The sequence below is a fragment of the Dicentrarchus labrax genome, unplaced genomic scaffold, assembly GCF_905237075.1.
Source record: "Dicentrarchus labrax unplaced genomic scaffold, dlabrax2021, whole genome shotgun sequence".
Classification (NCBI taxonomy): domain Eukaryota; kingdom Metazoa; phylum Chordata; class Actinopteri; family Moronidae; genus Dicentrarchus; species Dicentrarchus labrax.
The window spans coordinates 24,189,785-24,213,624 of record NW_026136703.1 but is presented as its reverse complement, the minus strand read 5'-3'; the positions used below and the strand labels follow the sequence as shown (position 1 = coordinate 24,213,624).

Genomic DNA, 23,840 nt, shown 5'->3' with positions numbered 1-23,840 from the left:
GTAAGCTGTCTTCTGTGCCTAAACCTAACCAAACCTTTATTTGTGAAACAGTTGACTTGTTTATTCTCAACTAAAACTATTGGAAGTGGAACCAAAAAATGCACAATCAGATAAAAAGAGGAAGAAAGTGGATTTGCTCTTAAAGCTCTGTCTGTTATATGTTAACAGGATATGTTAAACGGTTTTATAGTCTTGTGTGTGTCCAGGTGGAGCTGTGTGAAGTCTGAGGGTTGAAGACTACAAGTTTGAAAATGACAAATATCTGGAGGTGTGGAGATGAAGCGAGTTAACCAGCATGTCTGTAGCTGCTCCTCATCTCTGCTTCAGGCTACATTAGCACGTTGCATTGTGCACATTTCAGCACGTTAACGCTCTGCCATCTAACAACAAAACACATAAACAACAACCAAACACAAACATAAACCTTCCACAAATATCACTCCAAAAGATATCCCACAATAGAAATACAGCAGACGCACAAACATACAAACAGAGCCCGCCTGAGCACGAGACACAATCCAAACACAAAAACGTCTGCATCCATTAGGGCCATCCATCCATATTTGATGCAGTTCATAAACCAACAGTCCACAATCTGACATATCTTACTTTTCTCCTCTCATCCAATGTAATAGAAAGATATTTAGACAATGCAAAAACATTATCTAAAAGGTTTGATTTAAGCTACATATGAGATCATTTAACTCACAATATTCACTGATTGCTACATCCTCCTGTTTCAATGTGCGGGGCTAAAATACCAGACCGCAACTGAGCGTAAACACAGTCAGTTATAGCTCAGTTGTGTCTCCACTGCTATAAAAGTATTATATTATTTTCCACTTTAGGTTGATTGTTTCTTGTTTTATTGCTGTTTTTAAAATCTACTTAAAAACTTTTCCCCAACAAACAGGTCAAAAACAAAATGAACTGATTGATTGATTACAGTTATTAGCCAAAGTCAGAAACTACCAGTGGGTGATTGTAATTTCCTACGGCAGCGGATGTTGCAGTAGGATGTTATTATGTTCAGCAGTGCAACCAACGATTAACCGTATCAATCACTGAGTCAGTAAAATGTCAAAAACTAGTGAAAAAAAACAGCCCATCACAAGCCTCCGGAGACGAAACAGCTGGTTTAGTTCAACCGACAGTCCAAAATCCAAAGATATTACATTTAAAACAGGAACTCTGCATGTTAGAGAAACTGGAACCAAAGATTTGGCATTTATGTTTGTTAAATGGCAAATCAATTATTATTAAAATTTTATGTCACTTAATAAATGCATGGACTTTCAGCTTTAATTATGTTGTTGGTTATATTCTCGTGCACTCAGTAAGAGGCTGACATTGCTCGAACAATATGTACACACACACACACACACACACACACACACACACACACACACACACACACACACACACACACACACACAGACAGAGTTAAATGTCAGCAGTCTGTAACACCTGAAAGCTTTTTAGGTTTTATTTGCCGGTGCTGTGATTTTCTCCCCACTTTCTCTGAAACCTGCTTTGTCCTCTCAGACTTCAGTTTGCATTTTCCTACATTTCCCACAATGACTTCTGGAGCCTCTAAGAAACACTGTGAGCCTGTTTTTGAACACAAAAAGAGTGGTAGTGATTGTATCATCAGAGGCTGAGAGCTTTTCTGCTCCAGGCAGAAAGCAGGAAAGATAAAGGCGGTGGCAGCGCTTCAGGTTATGATCCGGTTTTCCGGGGTTTGGATAAGAAGTTCTGCGTTTGACAGACTTGAATATACAAGGTGGCCTCCTCAAACCAGAGTGATGCATCTACTCGAGTATAAAACATGACGTGCACTCACCTTTTTCCCAGGGTGCTGAGCGGCGTGCTGAGGCTGAGTGGAGCTCGAACAGGTTTGCGGTTGCGTCCGGTCAATTTCGCGGCAGTCGGTTCTTTCTTCGGGGACTCGACCTTGCGGGCCGGGCTGGAGCCGGGCTTGATGTTGAGGTCCTTCAGGACGTCGTAGTTGATCTTGGAGGAGATCCTCTTCTGCTCCAGCATCTTCTCGATGGCCTCGTCGGCGGTGTTGGCCCGGATCGGGAGACGCTTCTTATTGGGTCCTCTGGGCTGTTGGGATTTCAAAAAGAACCACAAATTAGAGAACCCACATCATACTGAGCAACAACACCTGGGTGGTATTTAAGATTTTCAGCCTGCTCAGGTGCCAGATGTCATATATGATGGTTTATTGTACAGCTTCAGGCCGAACCTGGAGGGGAGGCGTGATCTGCTCCCCCACACATCTTAATTAACTTTGATAGAAAACAAGTATAACAACTTAAAAAGAAAGCTGGGGAACTTCTGAATGACGGATACAACAGTGTTCCTTCTTCTGCGCTTGAGGAAAAAACATTGTATTTATTGCTTCCACGACAACAGCCATGCCAAGCTAAATGCTAATGTCAGCATGTTAACACGTGCCCAGTGACTATGCATCATTGTGCGCCTTCCCACGCATGATAGACATTAAATGACAGACAAAACAAGACTCCATCCTATTTTAGGTTTCAGTTCGCTTTGCACAGAAACAGTGGGTAGAAACGTCCTTCAGAGAAACTTTTTACTTTAATACTTTTTCACATTTACTTGGGAAAAAGAAGTTAAATCAGTACTTGTATGTGTGTACTGTATAAATACAATTATTCATATACTTTAGTTAGACTGGTTTATTACTGAACCCACCCGTCACTGTGGAAAAACCTGTAACAAGCTTCTTCTCTCAGATTAACAACCAACATCGCCCAGACTGCGATTACAGCACCACATGATTAAAACCTTGCAGTCAATCAAACTTTTTACTCCAATCCTACTCTGCAAATGAGGGTCAAATGTTATCTGGAAAATTCTGTCTTCCTATTAGACCATTTAGGTCCCAGATGGGAGAGATTTGCCCTCTTAAAAAAAAGGGGGGAAAAAGGGTAATTTCAGACCACCAGAAGAACATCTCTGCTCTAGTTTACAGCTGAACACATTTCTGTAATCAGCAATTTATCTCAATTAAGACACCAGATTGGGGTTATCACCCTGTTTCAGTTATTCCACATTCACCTTGACCTCACTCCAAATTACAGCTACAGATCAGCAAAGTTTCTCTTCACGGAAAAACAAACACATTTCATGCAACAGTGACATTAAATCTCAAGTTTCTGAACAGTTTGCTTTCAGGAGATTTAACTTAAAACCCTCTTGTTCAGCCGACAGTAAATTGCCCCTTACAGCAGCAGCTAATCAACTCAGGGTGTTAATTGGTAGAAACTTACTTTATGTCGTGCATGAAAATAAGAGCGTGCTCCATTTTATTTATTTATTCACTCATTTGGCAGTGAAATGACAGTGTGCTGTTGGTTGGATGAGCGCTGTCAGGAGGCTGCATGTCTCATTAGATCTGCAGTTAATCCAGCTAGTTAAAACCAGTGAGCAGATGTTGGGTCTAACAAAGGGCCTGCACTGTGCCAAAACCAGTAATGGGATATGAGAGGGAACTTGTTTAGTCTATCTGATCATCTGTCTGTCTTTACTCTGCATCTGTCTCACAGCGTCACTGCGATGGTCAGTCTCTTTAAATGACTATACAAGAGTCTGACTGACAGTATAAATTCTAGTGTTGACACAATCTGTCAGTTAGTCAATTAGCAGACTGCCCTGGGCGAAATAATGGTTTTATTAAAGGTGTGGAAGGTGCAGATTTCAGATAATAGATTATAGTCGTTAGGTGGTCGGTTAAAAATATGAACAGATTTATGAGACATTATATCTGACTGATGCTTTCTCTGCTGACAAACTGTTTTCCTTTATCTCTGAGCATCTGACCACCGCACTGCCTCCCATCAACTTCCCGTCTGCTGTTACCTTCTTTTCTTTGTAGATCCCGAGCTCCTTCTCCTTCGCTATCTTCGCTTCCTTCTCTGAAAGCAGAAAACAAGAAACAGTCTGAACATACAAACTCTGAGATAACGATATCAATACGACACAGTGGCCCACAAGTTAAACTCTGCTAAGTTCTGCTGGAGGTTTAACTGATAAAATAGTGACAGTGGAAAGGGACATTTTGGGGACAAACCAGCCACTGCAGACAAATAACAGTTAAATTCTGCCTTGAAAACACAACCTGCACACAAATCATGTGGCATCCTGACAGTACCTTTCTGCTCTTTGAGGTAGTCGGAGTTTTCTGCCATCCACAGCGCCGTCTTGATTTTTATTTCTTTGTCACTCAGCAGATACTGCAGAGAGGCAGAGAGAGTCAGTGGGGGAGAACAAGGATTGCACCAAATTACCTATTTTTGGGTATTCAGGTAAAACAGTCTCTTGCCAAAAGCTTTTACTCTTCCACTGTACATACTTGTACCATAAAGCAACCTATACAACAGTCCTGCAACAACCTCCATCATTAAATCCTATGTTTATGTATTGAATGTGTTAAATATTTAGTTTTATTGATACCTGAACACACAGATTCCTCATCCATGGACGTAAACAGTGATGAATTGATAATCTGGTGCCAATCTAAAGTCAACATGGCAAAAACAAGTCTTGTATTTTAAAGGTTATATATATAGTAGCAAACAACTATTAGCTATGTAAATATATAGTGGAGTAATGGTGTCACACTCTCTCTGCCTGTGTTGCTGTTGACTGAAACTGCTGTTTTTATCGTCTATATCGGTGAATTAAGGATTTATTTTCACCAAACCGAGGTCAGTGATTGTTGGAAAGACTAAAAAAGTCGGTTTTGTTAAGCTTTATTTTGTTTCTGTGAAGTTTAAAGTGTGTTTTACAATTATCTGTTAGTCTGGTAGGGCCGTAGCGTCCAATTGTTGTGGTCTAAGATGGTGATGTGACATTTAGTAGCAGTAAATTCATATATATTATATTTAGGTTAAAGTAAGATACTGAAATAGTGTGAGTACTTCAGTTTGGATCTGCAAGTGCTTTATGCGGACTGATTACTACACTTTAAAATGGATAGTTTAGCTTTTGCCATCATACATTTGTTTTTTAGTCTAATCGTATTCTGTTTAACTAACATCAAAGTCCCCCATTTGATTAGATCTTATATTTGATTTTCCTAATTTGTGAAATTTAATTAGTTTGTAAATAACTTTGTAACCTGAGTTTTAAATTATGCTCAATAAATAATCATTTTAAATGATAAAATGTTGAAAGATTCCTGTCATACAATGTAAACAAATTCTTCTGGATGTGCATCAACAACTAATGTTTAAATATATAACCAAAATTCACTAAAATATGTTTTGCTTCATCCTGCTAACAGAAAACAGCAGAGGAATAAGTTCATTTCTAAGAGCTCTTTACAGCATCTTCAGGAAAGAGAATATAGTTTAGTGGTAAGAAGGTACGTTGATGTTCATTTTAGGAACTTGCACACGTTAGACAGTGTGGACCTCATTAATCAGCAGGTACATACCAGCTCTATCTCACTGTCATCGATCCCACTCAGGTCCAGCTCCCCGCTGTCAGCAGCACCATCTGTCACAGAGACAACAATCACAACGGACACACTTAGAAAATTTGCTGTAACGCACATTTTCACGGCAGCTTCCTCGTCCCAGAGGGGTGAAACAGGAAACAGCAGCTGGCCAGACATAAAAAAAAAGAAAAACACACCTCCAACATCCTGCTGCATCTCTTCCCGGTGGAAGTGCTGTGGAGCATCTTCCATCGGGGGTTAATCAGCAAATAAAACGCACTGTGACTCCTGATAAGACGTTAATAGGCTTAACTCGCGTTTAAGCGGATCTACCTTAACACACTTTCTTTTCAATTACGATACGCTTTCTAGATTGCGGCACGCTTTATTTTAAAACAGGGAGATGCTGAAATAGCAATTTGCATTTCTCATGCTGCGACGCCCGAGAACGCGCTCCCCGCTTTTACCTGCGCCTTTTCAACTTCTGTGCAATTGGAGAAAAAAAAAAAACAACAGACATTTTAATGTGTTGATAAAAGAAAGAGGCATTTGAAATCTCTCGGTGTGCACACAGTTCAATTCTGGGAGAGGAAAAAGTTCAAAGCGAATCTGATTGACTTTGATAAAGGAAACAAAAGGAAGGAGCGGGTGCAGGCTTTGACAGTGGAAGAAATGCAACAGCTTTCACTCCAAAAAGATCCTCCACCTTGATTAGCAGTTTTGGAACAAAGTGCGACTCCTCTCTGGCTGCCTGCAGACATCACACAGTCAATCAAAAGGAGTAAAGTTGGAAAGAAACGTTTTAAAGAGGCAGCGAGCGGCAGGTTTATGGGAGTCGTTTAACTTCTGTCAGCTTTCTGGCTTTGACGCGTTCACAGGGGCCCTCCTTCCTCGAGTTCAAACTCCCAACAGGGCGGCAACTTCAAAGTAATGCCACCTGAGTCCACAGGCAGCTTTCCCGCTTCATTAGGGGAGAGACGGGTGCACAGACGAGGAAGAGGAATACACCCATCCTCAGACAGTAAAGGGTGTGTTCTCTCCCATAGCCGTAGAGGAGGAGGGGGAGGTGGGGGGGGGATAATCTAGTCACCCATTTTAGTTCAGTTTGCTATTTAAAAAAAAAAAAGAGAGAAACCGCTCCAGAGGGAAGAGACAGGTCAGTCGCTATCTGCCGGGCCCAGCCCTCTAAGAACTTCCTCTGCGTGAAGTGTGAGGGGGGAGATAAGATGGAGACAAGCCCTGGGAGAGATTGGCAGCTCCGGGAGGCAGAGAGGCAGCGAGACTAAGAGCTGATAACACCGGTCCAACCCCCGGAGAGAGGAGGAGGGAGGGAGCAATTACCGAGTTATTATTCAGCCGCTGCTTTGATATATCTACACTCGCTAATTTGATCAAACCCATAAAATTGTTCTTGGTGAGCGTGTAGAAGAATCTGCAGACCTGAGGATCAGAGCGGTATATAGGCGGAGTAAATCAGGAAGGTAGGGTTCAAATATGAGACAGGAAGAGTTCGTTAATTTCACTTTTTGGGTTTTTTTTTTGGTCCTTGACGATGTAGAGAGTAGATGGCACAAGAGACAACCCCCAGGAGGTCATGTGACAGATGTCTTGGTCCAGACTGGGACCCAAGATGTTGGACCGGGTGCGGTTTATGAGTTTAAACAGAACCAGTATGTAGGATGTAGTGCTGACTGCAACCAACTGAATACAGCTCAGCCTTCCAAGTGTGTAGGAGTTGTTTGTCCCAGAGCTGCACGATATGGTAAAAACATCATATCGCGATATGATGTGCTATTAGTTCAGGAATGATAATCTTTCATTTCCACTGCTGTTGTACCAAACAAACATTGTTATTCTTAAATCTGGAGAAACAGATTTGTAGACCAGGGCGTTTCTGCAGTACTACAGTAACTTCATTATAATGCTCTTTAAACACATTTTACATTTTATCGTAAAATTGCAGCTTCCTGCGATTTGCATCTTGCACTTGATCACCATATTGTGATTTCAATAACACTGAGATTATTTGTGCAGCCATAGTTTGTCCTTTCTGGGCTACTGTAGAAAAATGCCAGTTCAAAATGGCAGACGATCACAACAACACACACAGACAACACCCTACTCTGCCTCCGATTGGCCTTCTTACTCCTCAGGTCCCAACCCAACCAACGAAGGCAACAAGTACTAGCCAATAAAAATGCCTCATTCTAAGGTAACAAAAACACAACAATTGTTATTTTCAGGTTATTATACACAAATGAAAACATATCTATGAATATCATATTCCATTTTTGCCAATAGATCCTCCTAAATGTTACACACTGGACCTTTAAAGCCGTATAAATCCTTGTCGACATAAAAGCCTGAAAGTTTAAAAGCAGTTAAAAGTTATAATTTAGATCAGGAAATCCGAAGGCTAAAGAAGTCTTAGACTACATCTACACTGAACTCAACACAGGGAAACACCAGACAACAACAATGCAGCACAGCTAACATCCAGTGTGGAGTCTGAGAGAAAACCTCCGTTCAGATCAGCTTAACTGTGTTTTAATGCAGCTGAACTCACCATTTAGTTCTTTTAATTTTATTTCTGTTTTCACATAACTGAATGAGCAAGAAAACAGCGATTTAATGGCGTCTCACAATCTAACCACGTTAACCAGCAGTCAGTCCCAAACGGCTGCAGTTATCATATAGTATTAAACTCTACTGTATTAGTTCTATTTATAAAATATATCACATATTCTGGGAAATTATAATAAAGTCAAAATAAAAACTGTTTACGCTCCTTTAAGGGTTAAATCCAGGTTAATGACAACAGCTGCATTTTGCATATTGGCATTTAAAACACGTTAAATGCGACACACAGTTCCTAACACACAGCCTCCGACTGTCACTGAGCAGCTCAGACGATCAGAGACACCAGACCAACATTTTAAGATATAAAATATGAGAGATTTTATAAAAATCTCAGTTTCTCGTGAGAATAACTGTCTCAGTGAGGAAAAAGGACCAAAAGAGAGAGAAAAATAAGAGTGTTAATGTTGACCTGCTCCTGAGAAAGCATTCAAAGCTAAATTTCGATACTTTGATCGACTTGAACGATGTTCACTTAAACTAATGAACTCTTTGTTTGAAAAATGCTGATTTTATAGAAAGAGGTATCAGTGAAGAGGACTTTTAATCCATTGAGGAGAACCTGCAAAAATCACTGTCACAAATTGCAGAAAAATAGTGAAGGACTTTTCTTTTGAGCACCTGGATTCCTTAAAGATTGAATCTTCACAGTTATGATTGAATAACTGAACCTTTCTGTTCGTACAGTGTTTACCTGCACCGGCTGATGAACACATTCCTCCTCAGATTGAAAACCTGACAAAATGTGGGGAAAAAAACACATCTTCAGGTGAAGAAAAAAAAAATGTTCACTTCTTTTTAAAGGTCTGATGACATTGTGTTCAACAGGACGCCCTGTACTGTGTCACATACGTACAAAAATGACTTTCCCCTTTGAGGAAAAAAACATTAATTAAATATTAAAATTAACTTAAAATGTGACTAAATGGACTAAATGAGACTCAAACTAAATATCTACAGACGTCTGAGCTTCATCAGCAGAAACAGTCCAAGGCCAAAAAGCATTTAATGTCACTCTGAATACGAAGAGGTGGATTAAATGGTCTCATTAGCAGGAAAAAGTGTCTGAGACTTGCAGCACTTTCACAAAACTTCAGAATCCTGGAGGAAAACAGAAGTCACCTCCCTGATGACCTTGTACACAGAGAGAAACCCGCTTCCTCTTCCTGTCCAGGCTGACAGGAGCCCGAGGTCGTTTTTTGGCAGCAGCTCAGTAAAAGCTCACACATCCAGCTCTGCATGCAAATCAGTTCAGAAAAAAAGATATATAACAGGATTCCCCCAAACATCTTCTTTTCTTTTTTTGGTTGGAGGAGTTCCTGCTGTCCAACTGTGAATCCCTCAGGAACACACCTCCGACCTCACACAGAGAGGAGGAGGAGGAGGAGGAGAAAGTATCTGTCCTCCAACAGAGTTCTCAGAGGGAATAAATAAAAAAAAAAAAGGAGAGGAAGTGATGGAGGGAAAAGGGGAAAAGATAACGATGGGAGAGACATGAACACGAGTTCACGTCATAAAGTGAATGTTGGGTTGATGGTAAGTTAGTTTTTAATATTTCATTATTAAATATTTTGCTCACATGTCATTTGTATTAAGGTTGTAACCATTAGTTACCGTCCACATAGAGAGACCTTGATTCATGAGAAATTATATTTATTAGCATTAACCTCGAAAACAAGTCAGGGAAAGCAATATTCGAGTGGTTTTAGGGAACTACCGCTCATTATTACATTACAATTTAAAGCTCATGAAGTCGGAAGAACGACTTTCCAACTCGGGAAACGGGACCATTTGGTAACAAGCTACTTTTGCTGAACTTGAAAATTCAAATGAACAGAAATGTCATTAAAAAGAATAATGAGTAGGATTTTCTTTAAAAACCCCACAATGTATAAACTTATATTAGAATAAATACTCTCAATCATCATCATCTTATCTTATTAGAAATGTGTGACGGTGTCCCTGTCTCTTCTTATTTTGCTGTATATGGGGACGTTTCTGGGGGTCAACCTTTGTGCAGCGACCGGGGTCTGAGGTTGGGACTCTATGAAAACACAGCGAGCAGATAGCAGCCTCCGTCTGTCCCCACTGCTCTCCAGCACTAAAACAAAGTGTGGAAACAGCTCTATCCAAGACCACGATTGTATGCAACATTAGCTAGGAAATGTTTTTTTTATTATTATTTATTACTATTATCAAAAGTAATATCAATACTTATTTCTCTCTGCCAACAGTAATTAGTTACACTGCTAGTTCTATTACTTTTCTGCTTCTCTCCACAAAATTATTAGTTGTGCACTTTCTCCTAAACTTTCAGCATTACGATTAAAACCCAGTTTTGTTTGTTAAAATAAAGTAATGGAATATTTCCAACTGCTGAAACTAGTTTCCTCCACGATTACAAAAAGTGACAATATTAAAAGCTTCCATACTGCCATCTCTCACTTCACTTGCTGCAGTGTTCTCGGGAACAGTTCGAGCTGTGAAAACCTTTCAGTTCATTGTCCCACAGCACAGCATTGTGTCTGCAGCTGGTCAACAATGTCATGTATTTGGACCTCAGGCCACATATTTCCCTGAGTTACACCAGTTTTAACATAACTGTGTTTGTGCTGGTACTTTTCCAAGCTCCGTCTTCACTCATCACGACATGCAAGCTCCGTCATCTGGCGTCACAGAGCGCTTACTCGCATTTTCTCACAGCGGCGGGTTCGGCGGCAGTCTGAGAAGATGCCAAATTCGATTTCTTTTAGGCGAATACCGCCGGCCTGAAGATAAATGGTGTAAGAAACAGAGGAAGACGGCGCAGCAACAGTCTGATCCATCTGCAAGAGACGCATCGCCGTCGTGCCCGCAAGCTGTTCACTCTATCACCCTGTTCTCGCCTGGTCCTCACAGACAGGTAACCTGACCCCAGGTTTACCTCTCCCCTACTGCTTCAGAAATACCCCAAAATACCCTCCCCCCCATCTCCCACACATCGCTGTGTCCCAGGCGGACGGCAGGCCTGTCTGATGTGGTCAGGAGAATAAGATGCCTCACTGCAGAGTCTCTGATACCAAAGCAGGAGAAGAAAAAAAGAACACAAAGAAACAGAGAAAATGTGCCCTGCGGGAACCAACAGGTGAAGGAGACGGCCTTTTGAAGGCAGTGAGGGAGGGAGAGAACAAGAGATTTAAAAGAGTGGGGGGGGGGAGGAGGAAGGAGAGCTTGAGGGTGAGAGATTGAGCCAAACATAGAGTAAGTAAGAGACACAGAGATATTAAAGGATAAGGCTGGTGTTGTTTTTTATTGTTCTTAAGAGTCCACAAATCCCATGAAAAGACCAAAACCAACAGTGTGTTAGTCCGGTTCTTAATGCTTTCTGACTTCCTGTCTGTGGCTCTCAGCTCCAGGCTCATTGGTAACACGTAAATCTTTAAGAAAAAAAGTCTCACAAATATAAAGTTTCACTATTAAAAAAGGCTCATTGATGTGTTTTTAATAGTTTTTGGACAACAATGGAGCTCTATGACACATAAGATATATCAGGCTTCAATACACAGAAAGTAATTGTTAGTAGAACAATTCACTGGTGGTTTGGGGGTTTTTTTCATGTCTGATGTCTGATGTCTGGCTCCTCGACAAAAGGGTTTGGTACGGTTCCTGGTGCCCAATGGTACCTTTTTCTGTACTTTACTCTCTCTGTAATAACCAAAATAGATGCCTGCATACTGTATTATTTCCCTGTAAACAATATGCGATTCACATACTATTGGTTTCATATTAAGGTTTTGGACTTTTTACATACATAATGATAATCATGTCAGGTTGAGCAGCACTTGCCAACCTGCAGACATCGACAGGAGATCAAACAAAAATATCAGGGGATCTTAGATTACAATTACATTCATGATTTTGCATCGTCATATATGGGATAGTTTCAGAGAGACAGAAACAGAGCATTCCCGTAACCATCAGAGTTGTGTATTGGCAAGAATATGGCGATACGATATAAACTGATTGGTATAAAGACTGCTGCCAGGTTTTTAGAACACTGACTGTCTCTTTTCGTACTGTTCTCAGTTATAAATGTGTTATTCAGTGAGGGAAATAGTGGGCATGAGAGCCTATGAAAAGTTTCTATTACATTAGTCTCGTGTGTGAGCTAACGCTATTAAAAATGCTAAGCAAACGACAACAGTGACAAAAGTCTTGGACTGCGTTGCACCAGCAAGTTCCCTCTAAAGTCAATACTAGAGGCTTTAGAAACTAATAGTTGGTTTGTATCAAAATCAGCTACTAAAACTAGTTGCACCACCATTACTAGTTTGGAAGTACAGTCATAACTAAGGCAAGAGGCAAACAATCAATCAATCAATCAATCAATCAGCCATCAAAGAGCCATTTGGCATTGTAGTGCGAAAGCTAGAAAGACATTGAAATATATCAATAAATTAGTTATCTACTCGATTACTGTGTCACATGATGATTTACACGATCTACATGATGCTATTGCTTTTATCTTAAGTTAGTAATAGTTAACGTTACAACTAGGCTACGTTTAAACTTACACACAGCTGGTGCAACAGGCTGCAGTCACCTCCAACAACAACGTATCCAGGTAGATTATTAATGACCTGGAAGATGTCGAAGTTTTCGACAGTTTCGTCATCCATGGAGAGTTCTGAGCCCAACAAAGTTAAACTCTGTTGATGTAAGTAACTTATAACTTTTGGTAAATCGTGACTTTTTGAAATTGACGTCTAAATCACGTCGTCAGGCTAAGACGAGAGGTTTTGGCCTTTTCGTGGGATTTGTTGACAATATGAAAAATAGAACAACGCCAGCCGTATCCTCCAAGAGACAGAAAGAAAAATGGTTAACAGCAGAAGAAAAGGCCAAAGACAAAATGGCAACAGCAGAGTAGGGGAGGAAGAAGGAGGAAAAGTAGGCAGAGAAAGACAAAAGAGGCTGAGAAGGAAAGATTAAGAGAGAAAGAATGAGGTAGGTTGGAGATTGAGAGACAAAGAGACTGATGGAGAAAACCAGCAGGAGGGAAGACATGGGGGAACGAGCAGACAGCAGCTGAGAGTGAGAAAAGACAAAAGGAGGCAGAGAGAAAAGACAGAAAGAAGTTAAAAAACGGAGGGGATATAAATGGAGACAACACTGAGAAATACGCTGAGAGAAGGAGAAAAGGCTGAGGCAGACTGAGGGAGAAAATGGAGGCTTAAGAGCAGTTCACTGATCTCCTTATAATCCTGAGCTGTGTTTCATTTCGGCCTCATCTGAGGAGAAGACAGGCAGAAAAGACGAGGGGAGAGGAGGAATAGAAATGAAAAAAGTCATGCTGGCTAAATTAAAAAGAAGCGTCAGTCTGCTGACTCCTCCACACCTCCTGTCCTCTCCCCTCCCCTCCCTACCTCCCCTCTCTCCAGCTCTCCATCGCCTCCTCCCTCCCCTTTTCCAAAAAAACAAAGAGTGTGTGTGTGCGTGTGATCTGGAGGATGAATGGGGCTGTGTAGCCCCGGTGCTGCAGGATCACCCATCATCCACACTTCAAAAGGCGCCCACATTATCCAGACTCACAGCTCTTCATGTCAGCAACAGTCCTGATCCTCTCCTACATACCAAAACCCCCTCGACCTGCACCGAGCTCGGCCACAGGGCTGCAGGGAGGAGAGGCACACATCAAGGTAGATATTTCAATTTGTCAGGATTCAGGCTTTTTAGACGCGATGGAGACTGTTGAAGGTGAAGTGAAATCAACTGCTGCAACGAGACGAGATGACTGATAGCATTTTGTAAAGCACTAGGCAGTATTTCTACAGACTGGCTCCTCAGGGTTTCTGAAAGGAGTGCACAATGTTACAAATCTTATATCTTACGTGGAAAACACTGTGGTGTTTTACAAAGATTTATATAAAAATTAGATGAATATTGGTTGGTTGTATATAAAGAGTAAGAAATCACAATAAATGGGGCACGTTATCAGAGCTCAGAGCAATCTGAGGTTCGGGATCCCCACCAGGGTTTGCCAAAGCTTTGCGGGGCTTGTGGGGCCTTCTTGATTTTTGAAGGCGTGTAAGGAAAGTGTAACTCCACCTGTCACTCTGCTAGCTCGCCACAGCAAATTAAAAAAAATTAGGGGGCGTGGCCTCGACATCGACCGCAGTGATTGACAGACTGACCACAGCAGCGTAGCAGGAACAGCGAGCTGGTAGTCAGAGCTAATAAGCAGCTGCTGTCCGACTGGAGATTTTACAGTCACTAGAAGCACATTCATGGCAGTTGGTAAAAGCTTCTGTGTGGTTCCAGCACATTTGGTTCACAGAAATCTAAAGCGTTATTTTTAAAGTTTTGGTTATTGAAAAAGGTACAAATGTTTATGATCTGAACACAAGCTATATATATATATATATATATATATATATAAGCTTCATCAGAAAAGTACACCGTTAAAAAAAACCAAATAGCTAATAGAACAATGACCTGGGAGAAGAAAACATTGAATTTCCTCAGGTGTGTACGATTGTTAAAAATGATTAAAAAAAAAAAAAAATACAGAATACAGAATGAGAATTGTATAAAACGTTCCCTAAACAGGAAATAATTTGCTCAAAATGTATCTAAATAACTATGGATGAGCTAGTACACTGTTATCTGCTTAGAATGGGCGGGGCTTATATCATACGTAGGAGGGGCCATTATAGTGGGAATGACAACCGGAAATTGTTACCTTAGTTTTTGAAAAAACTATTTACAGAATTGAGCTTCAGAGCAATGTTTCTGATCGCAAGAGTAAGAGAACTATTATTATTATTATTATTATTATTATATAAAGTTTGGATACTGAAACGTGTTAAGAGACTCATTTCAGCTGAGTGCTCGGCTCAACCCTACAAATCACTCAATCTCGTGTCTGTGCTTGAAGAGAGCTGGAGACAGGTGGCAATTAGCTTAACTAAGAGACTGTAAACAGCTAGCTTGGCTCAGTTCAAAGTTCAAAAACATGTCTACCAACACTCCTAAAGCTGACTAACGAACGCTAATCTCATTTTTTTAATCTGTACACAAACAGATACAAACAACACTGTGGTCTCAGAGGGACTTTATGTGCTAGAACGGTTTCTTCACAAACAACAGTTTATCCAACAATCTGGACAAAGCCACCGTACATAAATAAAACCCTTTACAATAAAGTCTCACAGTATATCAAAATCTATGTGTAATAACAATCAACGTTATATTTCAAGTTAGAGTTACAGTGTGCGAGGATTTATCTTTGCAACTTATTAATCTACTCATCCCCGTCCTACGCACCTGTCTCATGAAACAGATGTGTTTACTAAGTGAAAACAAAGTATTACATTTTTTATAATATAAAAAAAGAGAAGAGCACAAATCCTTAAATGTGTAAGGCTGTATCCAGAAAATGTTGGGTGTCTTTATTTGATAAGTGACTTACACAATCAATGGATCATTAAAGATTCATCAAATGTTTTTAAGCACTAGAGGATGGGAATATTTTAAAGGGAAAGCTACACTTTGATAATAATGCTTTGACTGAAGATGCAACATTATTTGTAAATGGGGAAAAAACTTTCTATACTGGCAAATAAACAGTTTTAGCCAAATCAAATTTAAATCTAACCTGCGTGTAGAAAAAACCTGCCCGACTCTTATTCTACAGCTTAAAGAAAAAAGGATCCTGGTGGTAAAGACACATTTTATCTGCAGTCAGGATATTGCAGTGTTCACTCTTTACCTCCTGTTCTACTGTTGCACTCACGCTAAAACATCTATGGATCAGATTGTCAGTAAAGTGCCTCAAATGCAAAAAAAAAAAAAACCCCAGCTCCTGGTGTAAAAGTCCTTCCCTGCAGCAGTATGAGGTAATAAGGCTCGGTGCCAGCTCTGCCCCGGAGAAATAACCAGCCGGCCGAGGCAATAAATAGAGTGCTAGATTCTCGCTGACACGGGCGGGCCGGGCGAGCCCATTAAAACCTGACCTCCCCGACCTTGGAGGAGCCCAGACTCGGTGTACGCCCACTCAACCACCTGCTCCTCCTCCTCCTCCTCCTCCCCCCCACAGAAAGGGGAGCGGGGAGATGTATGCATATAGGAGCTGGTGGACGATGAGGCTCCCGGAGGCACACTGTATCCCACTTTATGTTTATGTTTGACAGCTACGCTCTTAAATGAGTGCATCACACGCTAACCAGAAAACACTGGAGGCTTCACCAGCTTATTTTTTATACATTACTTCTTATTGTCAACAAGTAGCAGGAAAAACAAACAATTAATGTATCAACTAACAAGTTTTGTGTCTATATTAAAAGTCTGATGTATCTTCCTCCTCTGAGCCATTATTGTCCAGAAACTATTAAAAACCCATCAGTGAGCCACACTGTTGCACTGACCTGTTCCTTCATTCACGAATACGCACTAGAGCACCAAATGTGTTGTCCCCAAAAAATGCATGATTTCCTTTTAAAAACCTTTTTAAAAATGTAAAAAGTAAGTAGCCCTGATTATCAGTAACCTTTTAAAGTAGCAGTGATAATTATATGTACATGATAATGCCAGTGTTTAGCCTGTGTATATATGTATGTACTTTTAATATTATTTGTATCATTATGTCTATGATGTCTTTGTTCTGTATTTTCAAAAGCAAGAAAAAATACGTTAAGTACGTTACGTTCATAGTTGCAGTAGTAATCACACACTAACAAATGCTACTGTCGCGCAACACAATGATGACGGAGCGACACCCAGAACAAGAGGCAGCTTCCAGCAACAATCCCTGAAAAATGCAAAGTAACTTGTACTTTGAGCAATTTATCAACCAGGTACTTTTTTTAAAGGCAGTTATTGTACTTTTACTTGAGTATACATTTTCAGGTACCCCATCTAACTTCCTGCTAAATGCCCCTGATAATGTTTACATGACTTTGAGACATCCTAATTAACAGACAAACAGGCCTGTAAACATAACCTCTGGGCAGAGGTACTAACCCTTTGAGATGTGTCATTAGCTGTGTTTCTGTCCAAATGAGTCTAAAAAGTTGGTTAATTAAACTGCAAACTGGGTGCGACTTTTTCATTAGCTAGTGAACCTGAATGTGAATGTTCTCAGTAGGACGAGACAGTATTAAAACAACTGTGGTCCATTGTGACATTTTATTGCCGTTTCATACCTGAGATGGCATTTATAAAATTCTAATGAATTAATTAGTTTCCGCTGTCCGCGCTGTGGATGTGCAGGAAATGTCTCTGGCTGGTAACCATGCACATGTCCTCGACCGCAGGGTCACCTGGATGCAGATACTCGTCTTATTGTTTGGTCTTTCTGGTGGAGAAGACGCATTAAACTGTGTGCAGCTGCAAAAATCTAATTCCATCAGCCTCAATACACAAACTCTCTCTCCTCAGCCAAGTTTTTGGAATATTTAGCCTTTGTTTTTAACTCTGGCTTCTTGGCTTACTGTATTTATGAACAAACTAAACACTAGGTTGTTCCCTGATGAATCGTTAAATAAAGTTAAATTAGTGTATAATCACATCAGTCTTGGCCACTCAAACTAGTCCATAACTCCTTTTGTTGGATGATATATTGTCCCATAAATAATTGCAATAAACAATATTATTGTCATATTAAGACCATTTTGTGCCACTGATGTAGTGATAAGTATCAGAATGTAAGTGCACCTTTTAAAGAGCAATGAACTACTCATTATGAAGAATATTCACACATTGGAATGTGAAAAAATGCTGCATCTCAGAGTTTTTCTTCAGCTAGTTCATTCACTGTGAAAAAACACTTGCACACACTGTGCTCAAGTCTTATAGAGTAGGGAAAACCCTGCTGTTTATTCTAGCTTTATGTTGGCGACATTCTTATGTAGACAAACATGTAAACGCAACGGGCAATATCAAAGTCAACAAAAATGATCAAGGTCACGTCCACATACCTTACGATAAGTGGATCACGTTATTATTGTGGCGGGCTTCCAGTTAGGGAAAGATTGTCTTCATAGTTAAAAGAGGAGGAGATGGTACAGTAATCTCCAGTGTGGGAGTCAAACACTACGTATGTACACTGCACTCAAATGTTCTCCCTAAAGGTGTGTTTATCTGCACGTGCTTAAACATTTTTCTTACTTATCCAAGAGAGACAATAAGAGAAAGAACAATAAGAGTTCTTTGTGGTGATTTAAACAAGGACTGATTCTCAGAACTTCAAACACCAAACGTACTGACTGTACAAGTCTCGTCTCACATCGGATTTACACAAATTACACAAGATGAAAATCAGCTTTGCATTCGGTCTCTGAACACACATTAAGACCTCTTGTAAGTGGGCGATGAAACTCCTGGAGGCAAACTGCGGTTGTTTGGAGCATTCGAACAGACGAGTAAAGATTTACTTGTATCCGAATTTGGATATAAGATATAAGGTAACTTAAATCTAAAAACGCTAGACATGTTATATATTTTGTTGAGTTGTGTAGTTTCCTACTTGCCTCTAGTAACTAACTTCCAGGGAAACGCACAATACGTCATTACCTCATCCGTGAACAATTTCTGCTCCAACCACCAATGGTTGCGATTGTCCCACAATCCCACGCTACTCCACAACCTCAAACTACATCTTTTGTTGTCTTGATGTGAGATATCCTACATTTAAATTATACTGTTGCCCTGTACACATACTAACAAACAAAATGCAATCTGTCCTAAACAGTAGCAAACAAACTAGAATTAAAACTGGATTAGCCGACGTGACATCATTTCTGTTTCCATTGTTATGACTGGCCATGTTGTTTTTCCTTCTCGTCGCCATCTGTGGCTGCAACACCCGTGTGTCCTCTCGTAAACTACACAAATGTTTGGATTCAAAGTGACGGGTCTTTTCAACAGCGTGAGCCAAATCTTCCATATTTTCCGAATAAATGTCTTTGATCAAAGAGATGTCCTGTCAATTTGTCCCCCTTCAACGTTCGGCCCATTTTCCAAAACAGTCGGTAATTCTACATCACAAGAGGAGGATGAATTAATCATCAGCACAGAGTATCATGAGATGGGCTGAATGACTCTTTGATGGTTGAGGAGGACGCTCTCTAGCCGAAGAATTTGGAGAATGCCGTCATGAAAACAAGAACTGTTTAATGTATGCATTGTTGTGCCCGGGAATCAAACATCTGAAATGTCAGACGGATGCCACAAGAATGTTTAGCCAAATGTTGCCTTTGCCACGCCGATGAATCAGCGCTCTTTGTCTTACAAGCACCAAACCGCTTGCTCATCCGCATGAAAATATTTACAATCGTTCCATGGAAGTAATCAGAAGAGGAGACGTCAGATGTAAAGGAAAAAAAGAATCCGCCCTCGGATCCCGGTCTGCTGCTACACATCATCAGCCTGTGATGTTAAAAGAGCTCCAGCAATGACTCTGTGGTGAAATGTACTTTTTTTTCTCTCTACATGTGTTTCTGCTTCTGAAATTGATTTTCTATGTTTGTTTTCCAGTTAAGAATCACATCCCTGACTCGAAACAGAAAATGTCTTATAGTTGCAATGCAGTCTTGTATATTGTTTTAAGGAGCTGTGGGAGTAGAGATCCGTCTCTATGCCTCTTCTCTAATGGATTTCTCTCAGTATGACGGTTGAACGTGGGTGCCAAATGGTTCTTTTCTAAGTGACAAGAAAAGCTGACATTTACTGTGGATGTTTCAAATCTCTTAAAATGTTTCAAACTTAACAGCTGGCAAAAGAATCTTGCTGCAAAAAGGTCCATCAGTAGCCGCTCTGGAACTTTCAATAGCGTCACATCTTCAGACGTTTGCAAGGTAAAGAATTAACTTTCAGTCTCAACTCTGAAGCCAACATGGACAAGAAATCCTTAAAATGCCTCGGATAAAACAGAAATTACAACATACACAATAACATGACAGCTGGAGAAACTCCACTTGCTGATGAAGACTGTGTGATACGATCAAAAGCTCTGCGAGAACTTCTTCTAGACCTTGTGGAGAGATTGTTCTGAACGGCTGTTTCCAAAGTCAAATCAACTTAAAACAATTCATTTGAAAAAGAGGGACCAAGAAGATCTGGAGTCACTGCCTTGCTCAAGGGGCCAAACCTACTCCTCTAAGCTTTAGTGTTCCTGCTGCCGGGACTGAAAACACCTCCTCTGTAACTCCTCTTCACAACATTAGCTTTTGAGACGCTGCTCTGCTCTCCTTTCAGCTCCACTCTGACTGAGGGTTTTACCATAAATGCAATTTGAATTGACCCGAGTGTTCGGAAGTGTGCTCCTCTCAAGACACACTGTAAATTACATTTCAAACCTGGATGTGGAGATCCAGTGCTCAGACTCAGTGTCTCTGCTCGTTCTTTTGTGAGGATCCAGCAACGTAAAGATAATCTAGAAGATCCTCCTGACTTAGAGACTTAGAGATCTTCTTCATGATTCATGGATACATTACAGATCTGGCGTTCACTCTGGCTTCGTCTTTAAGTTCAATGTACTGTCTCTAGTGTAACCAGACATTTTCTTCACTGGACAGAAAGATGCTAGCTTCAGTGGGCAGCAGGGTGATGGAGCAACAGGTTCTTATACCACTGTGTCGTGACCTTTAAGTGCTTTTTGTTAAGCAATCTTTTCTGTACATTTGGAGTCAATCCCAAACACTGCCTGACCTGGGCGAGACCCCTGCTACAATCCCCAGTCGTGCTGTGTAAGGACTGACGGGGGAAGAGGGGAGGAAGGTTGAGACAGTGAAATGCGCTGTGACGTAACCGCCAGAGGCGAGCGGCTTCCTGCCTTTGCCTGCCTGCTAAACGGTAGCTGTCATCTCCCGTCAGGCTGGCGGCGGCAGACGAGACGGCTTCCCTTTCCCTCCTCGGGCCAGAAGACGCACATCATCTCCAATCACAGCTGGCTGCTGTGACGGGCCCGCTACAGCCATCTCACCAGAGAGACTGACTGCTAACTGCCACACACACACACACACACAGATCTCATATTCCACACCACGCTGCTGCTGCTGAGGTAGCTTAGCTTGTACTGACTCACTGAGAGCGTATGATTGGCCGTCCACAGAGAGCAGCCTGAGCCTGAAATAAACATTAGACTTTTGTTCTTCTTGCGTTCCTGTTGTGTGTCAGTGAGGCCCGTCTCCCTGCGCTGTCATCACCCAACTGCCTGTCTGCCATCCAATCCAGTCGCTGTCCTCCTCTGAGAGGTTGGGTCCATCTGGCCATATGTCCATCAAGCTCTACTGTACCGCCTCGGGCTCTGTAAACACCCCCCCCACACACACACACACACACACACACACACACACACACACACACACACACAGGCCTGCCCAGCTGTCCCAGCACCAGAGAGGAAATGAGTGGAACGAGCAAATGGATAAGTTTGTGAATGGATTAGCTGCATGAATTAGTTATAAGTCATTATTAGTTAAAGGAACAATACGCCTGATTTTTACTGTCACACAGCAGAAGATGGCCACAGGTTTAAAACTGTTGATTGAACAATACGAGTGAATCAAATATTTATTTGACAGGTGCCGAGATTCATGTTTGTTTTTAACTCATCTGGTCTCTATGTAAGTAGTAGTAAAATGCTACGTCGGGCTAGTATAATATAGCTGCAAGTGGTAAAAAAGAATGAAACAGGTTTTTATGGAGCTGATGATGGAAGTAGAAAAGGAGTGAGCAATCTCTCTTCCTTCTGAGCTCTGCTGAGAACTGCACATGTGCAGTACTGATAGGGCAATTGTGAGAAAATGGCAGCGGGTAAAGGGCAGAGTTTATAAGCTGAAGCACAAGAGAGCAATTTCAATTATTCTGGAAACAATAGTTCAGTTGGGTGGTGTTAGAGGATGTGGGCTAAACTCCAACTATGTGCAGTTTGCTGCTCGTTTCCGAAAAATGTGACTGAGAGCCACAACAGGAGGCGACAGTGAGAGGGTCGTTGTTGCTATTTGATAAGCGCCAATAAACAATTTGTAAAAAGGCAGGTAGAAATTCACCTAAAGGGAATATATTGAACAATGCATTATATAAAGTTTTTTCAGTTCATAGGAAAACGGCTGTGGAAAAATGACATTTTTGGGGGATTATGACCCGGTGCAGTAACTTCTAGGACTCTTTGCTGGTTGCCTGACAAAGTCACACAGACCATTCAGCCTCGCTACAAATGTGTCCCAGTGGTCAAACGTGGTACTGCAACTAAAGAGAAACTCCCCTGTGGCCCATAGACCACTGTTATAAAGGAGATAGGGCTGCAACTAACGATTACTTTCATTACTGATTCATGTGGTGATCACTAACCAGATTGATTGGTCCAGAAAATGGTGAAAAATGTCAATCACTGTTTCCCACAGCCCTCAAATGTCTTATTTGTCCACAACTCGAATATCTTTGTCTTCTGAGTCACTGAAACTGAAGGAGGAAAAATAGATAGACGTGTGTAACTCTGCTTTTTTTTAGCTCCCTGTTTCATGTGCTTACACTTACACACATTCACAACTGTCCTTCACAAGTCATTTGGTCACAGATTCAGATTCAAGCCTTCAACACTTTTCTATTTTCCACCAGAACAAGGAAAAACAACAAATGTGGTGAGATGATTTTTTTCACCAGTGCAGTTTGGCTTCTATGAGTAAACTTCTTAAAATGAGTCAAAATAATTAAATAAGGCAGAAAAAAGCAGGTAGTTGCATTAGTACGAAGAAAATTAAACTCAACTGTGGAACTTCCTAAACAATAACAGAGCTGGAAGCACTGGTGGCTGCTGCGATCAAACCAGTGACCTCCTGGTTTGAAGGGCTGCCTGTCTCCTCATTAGCATTCCAAAAAGACAAGACAAAGGAGCGTGTAGATCTTTTATTTCTGCAGATCTGACTGCTGAGGAGGTAAAGTGTGATGCTGCTGAAGCACAGGATGAGACTTTGCATTTTCTTTCATCCCTGAACGATTCCTCTGTGGACGGAGAGAGATGAGACAGATGCTGCTCATTTAAAAGACTATAATTGACTCAGCAGAGCTGCTGTCAGGACTCAGATCTGTCAGAAAGCTTCTACCACACCCCCCCAAAAAATACTGAGAGCTACGATTTTACGGCGGTAATTGCTGTTGTTGAGGATGGATGGATGGTAGAAAATGTTTTAGGACAACAACTTCTTGTCTGGGGGAGCGATGACTGCTTCCTTAAACGCTGCCTAACACCTGTAAAATAGCTACAAAATGAGGTGTGGAACCAAGTTAGATCTTAAAAATGAAATGGATTCTTCAAAGAGCGAAAGGTCCAGCTGAAATCTGGAGTTTCACACACTTCAAACGGCCCTTTTCCCAGACGTTTTCAGGCAATAAAAACGGCAGAATGGTTTGACAAGAGCTGGGGAGCTGTGCTCACTGAGGTAGTTAAGGTCAGGCCAAACGTCATTGATTGAACTAAGTGCTCCGCTGAAAACAGTGTGCCTCAATCAATGCGGCCTCTAATGGTGCGAGGCGGAGCTCCCCGAAGACCTCGGCGATAGACGAATGTGACAAAGTCATCCGGAGGTGCTGGAGTCACGTTCCTTCTGCCGGCAGACTGCTGGCCGGCCCGGCTGCTCTCGGCTCTCAGTTTCTCCTCTGATGGCACGAGTTAATGAAAATGCCATTACTCAGACAGGCCGTCGATGAGGCGGCCGGGTAACTCGGGGTGAAAGATAGAAAAGAGTTTAAC

At 41.2% G+C, this 23,840-nt stretch overlaps 1 protein-coding gene across 1 annotated transcript in view; it reads right to left on the bottom strand.

Moving 5' to 3' along the window:
- LOC127356157 (transcription factor IIIB 90 kDa subunit) overlaps positions 1-23,840 on the bottom strand; it is a 131,527-nt gene that overhangs the window by 55,477 nt on the left and 52,210 nt on the right. Inside the window, exons 13-16 of the mRNA XM_051387706.1 lie at positions 5,471-5,532; positions 4,184-4,265; positions 3,892-3,947; positions 1,844-2,109 (exon numbers count right to left, since the gene is read on the bottom strand). Coding sequence (XP_051243666.1) covers positions 1,844-2,109; positions 3,892-3,947; positions 4,184-4,265; positions 5,471-5,532 — 466 coding nt within the window. The remainder of the gene's footprint in view (positions 1-1,843; positions 2,110-3,891; positions 3,948-4,183; positions 4,266-5,470; positions 5,533-23,840) is intronic.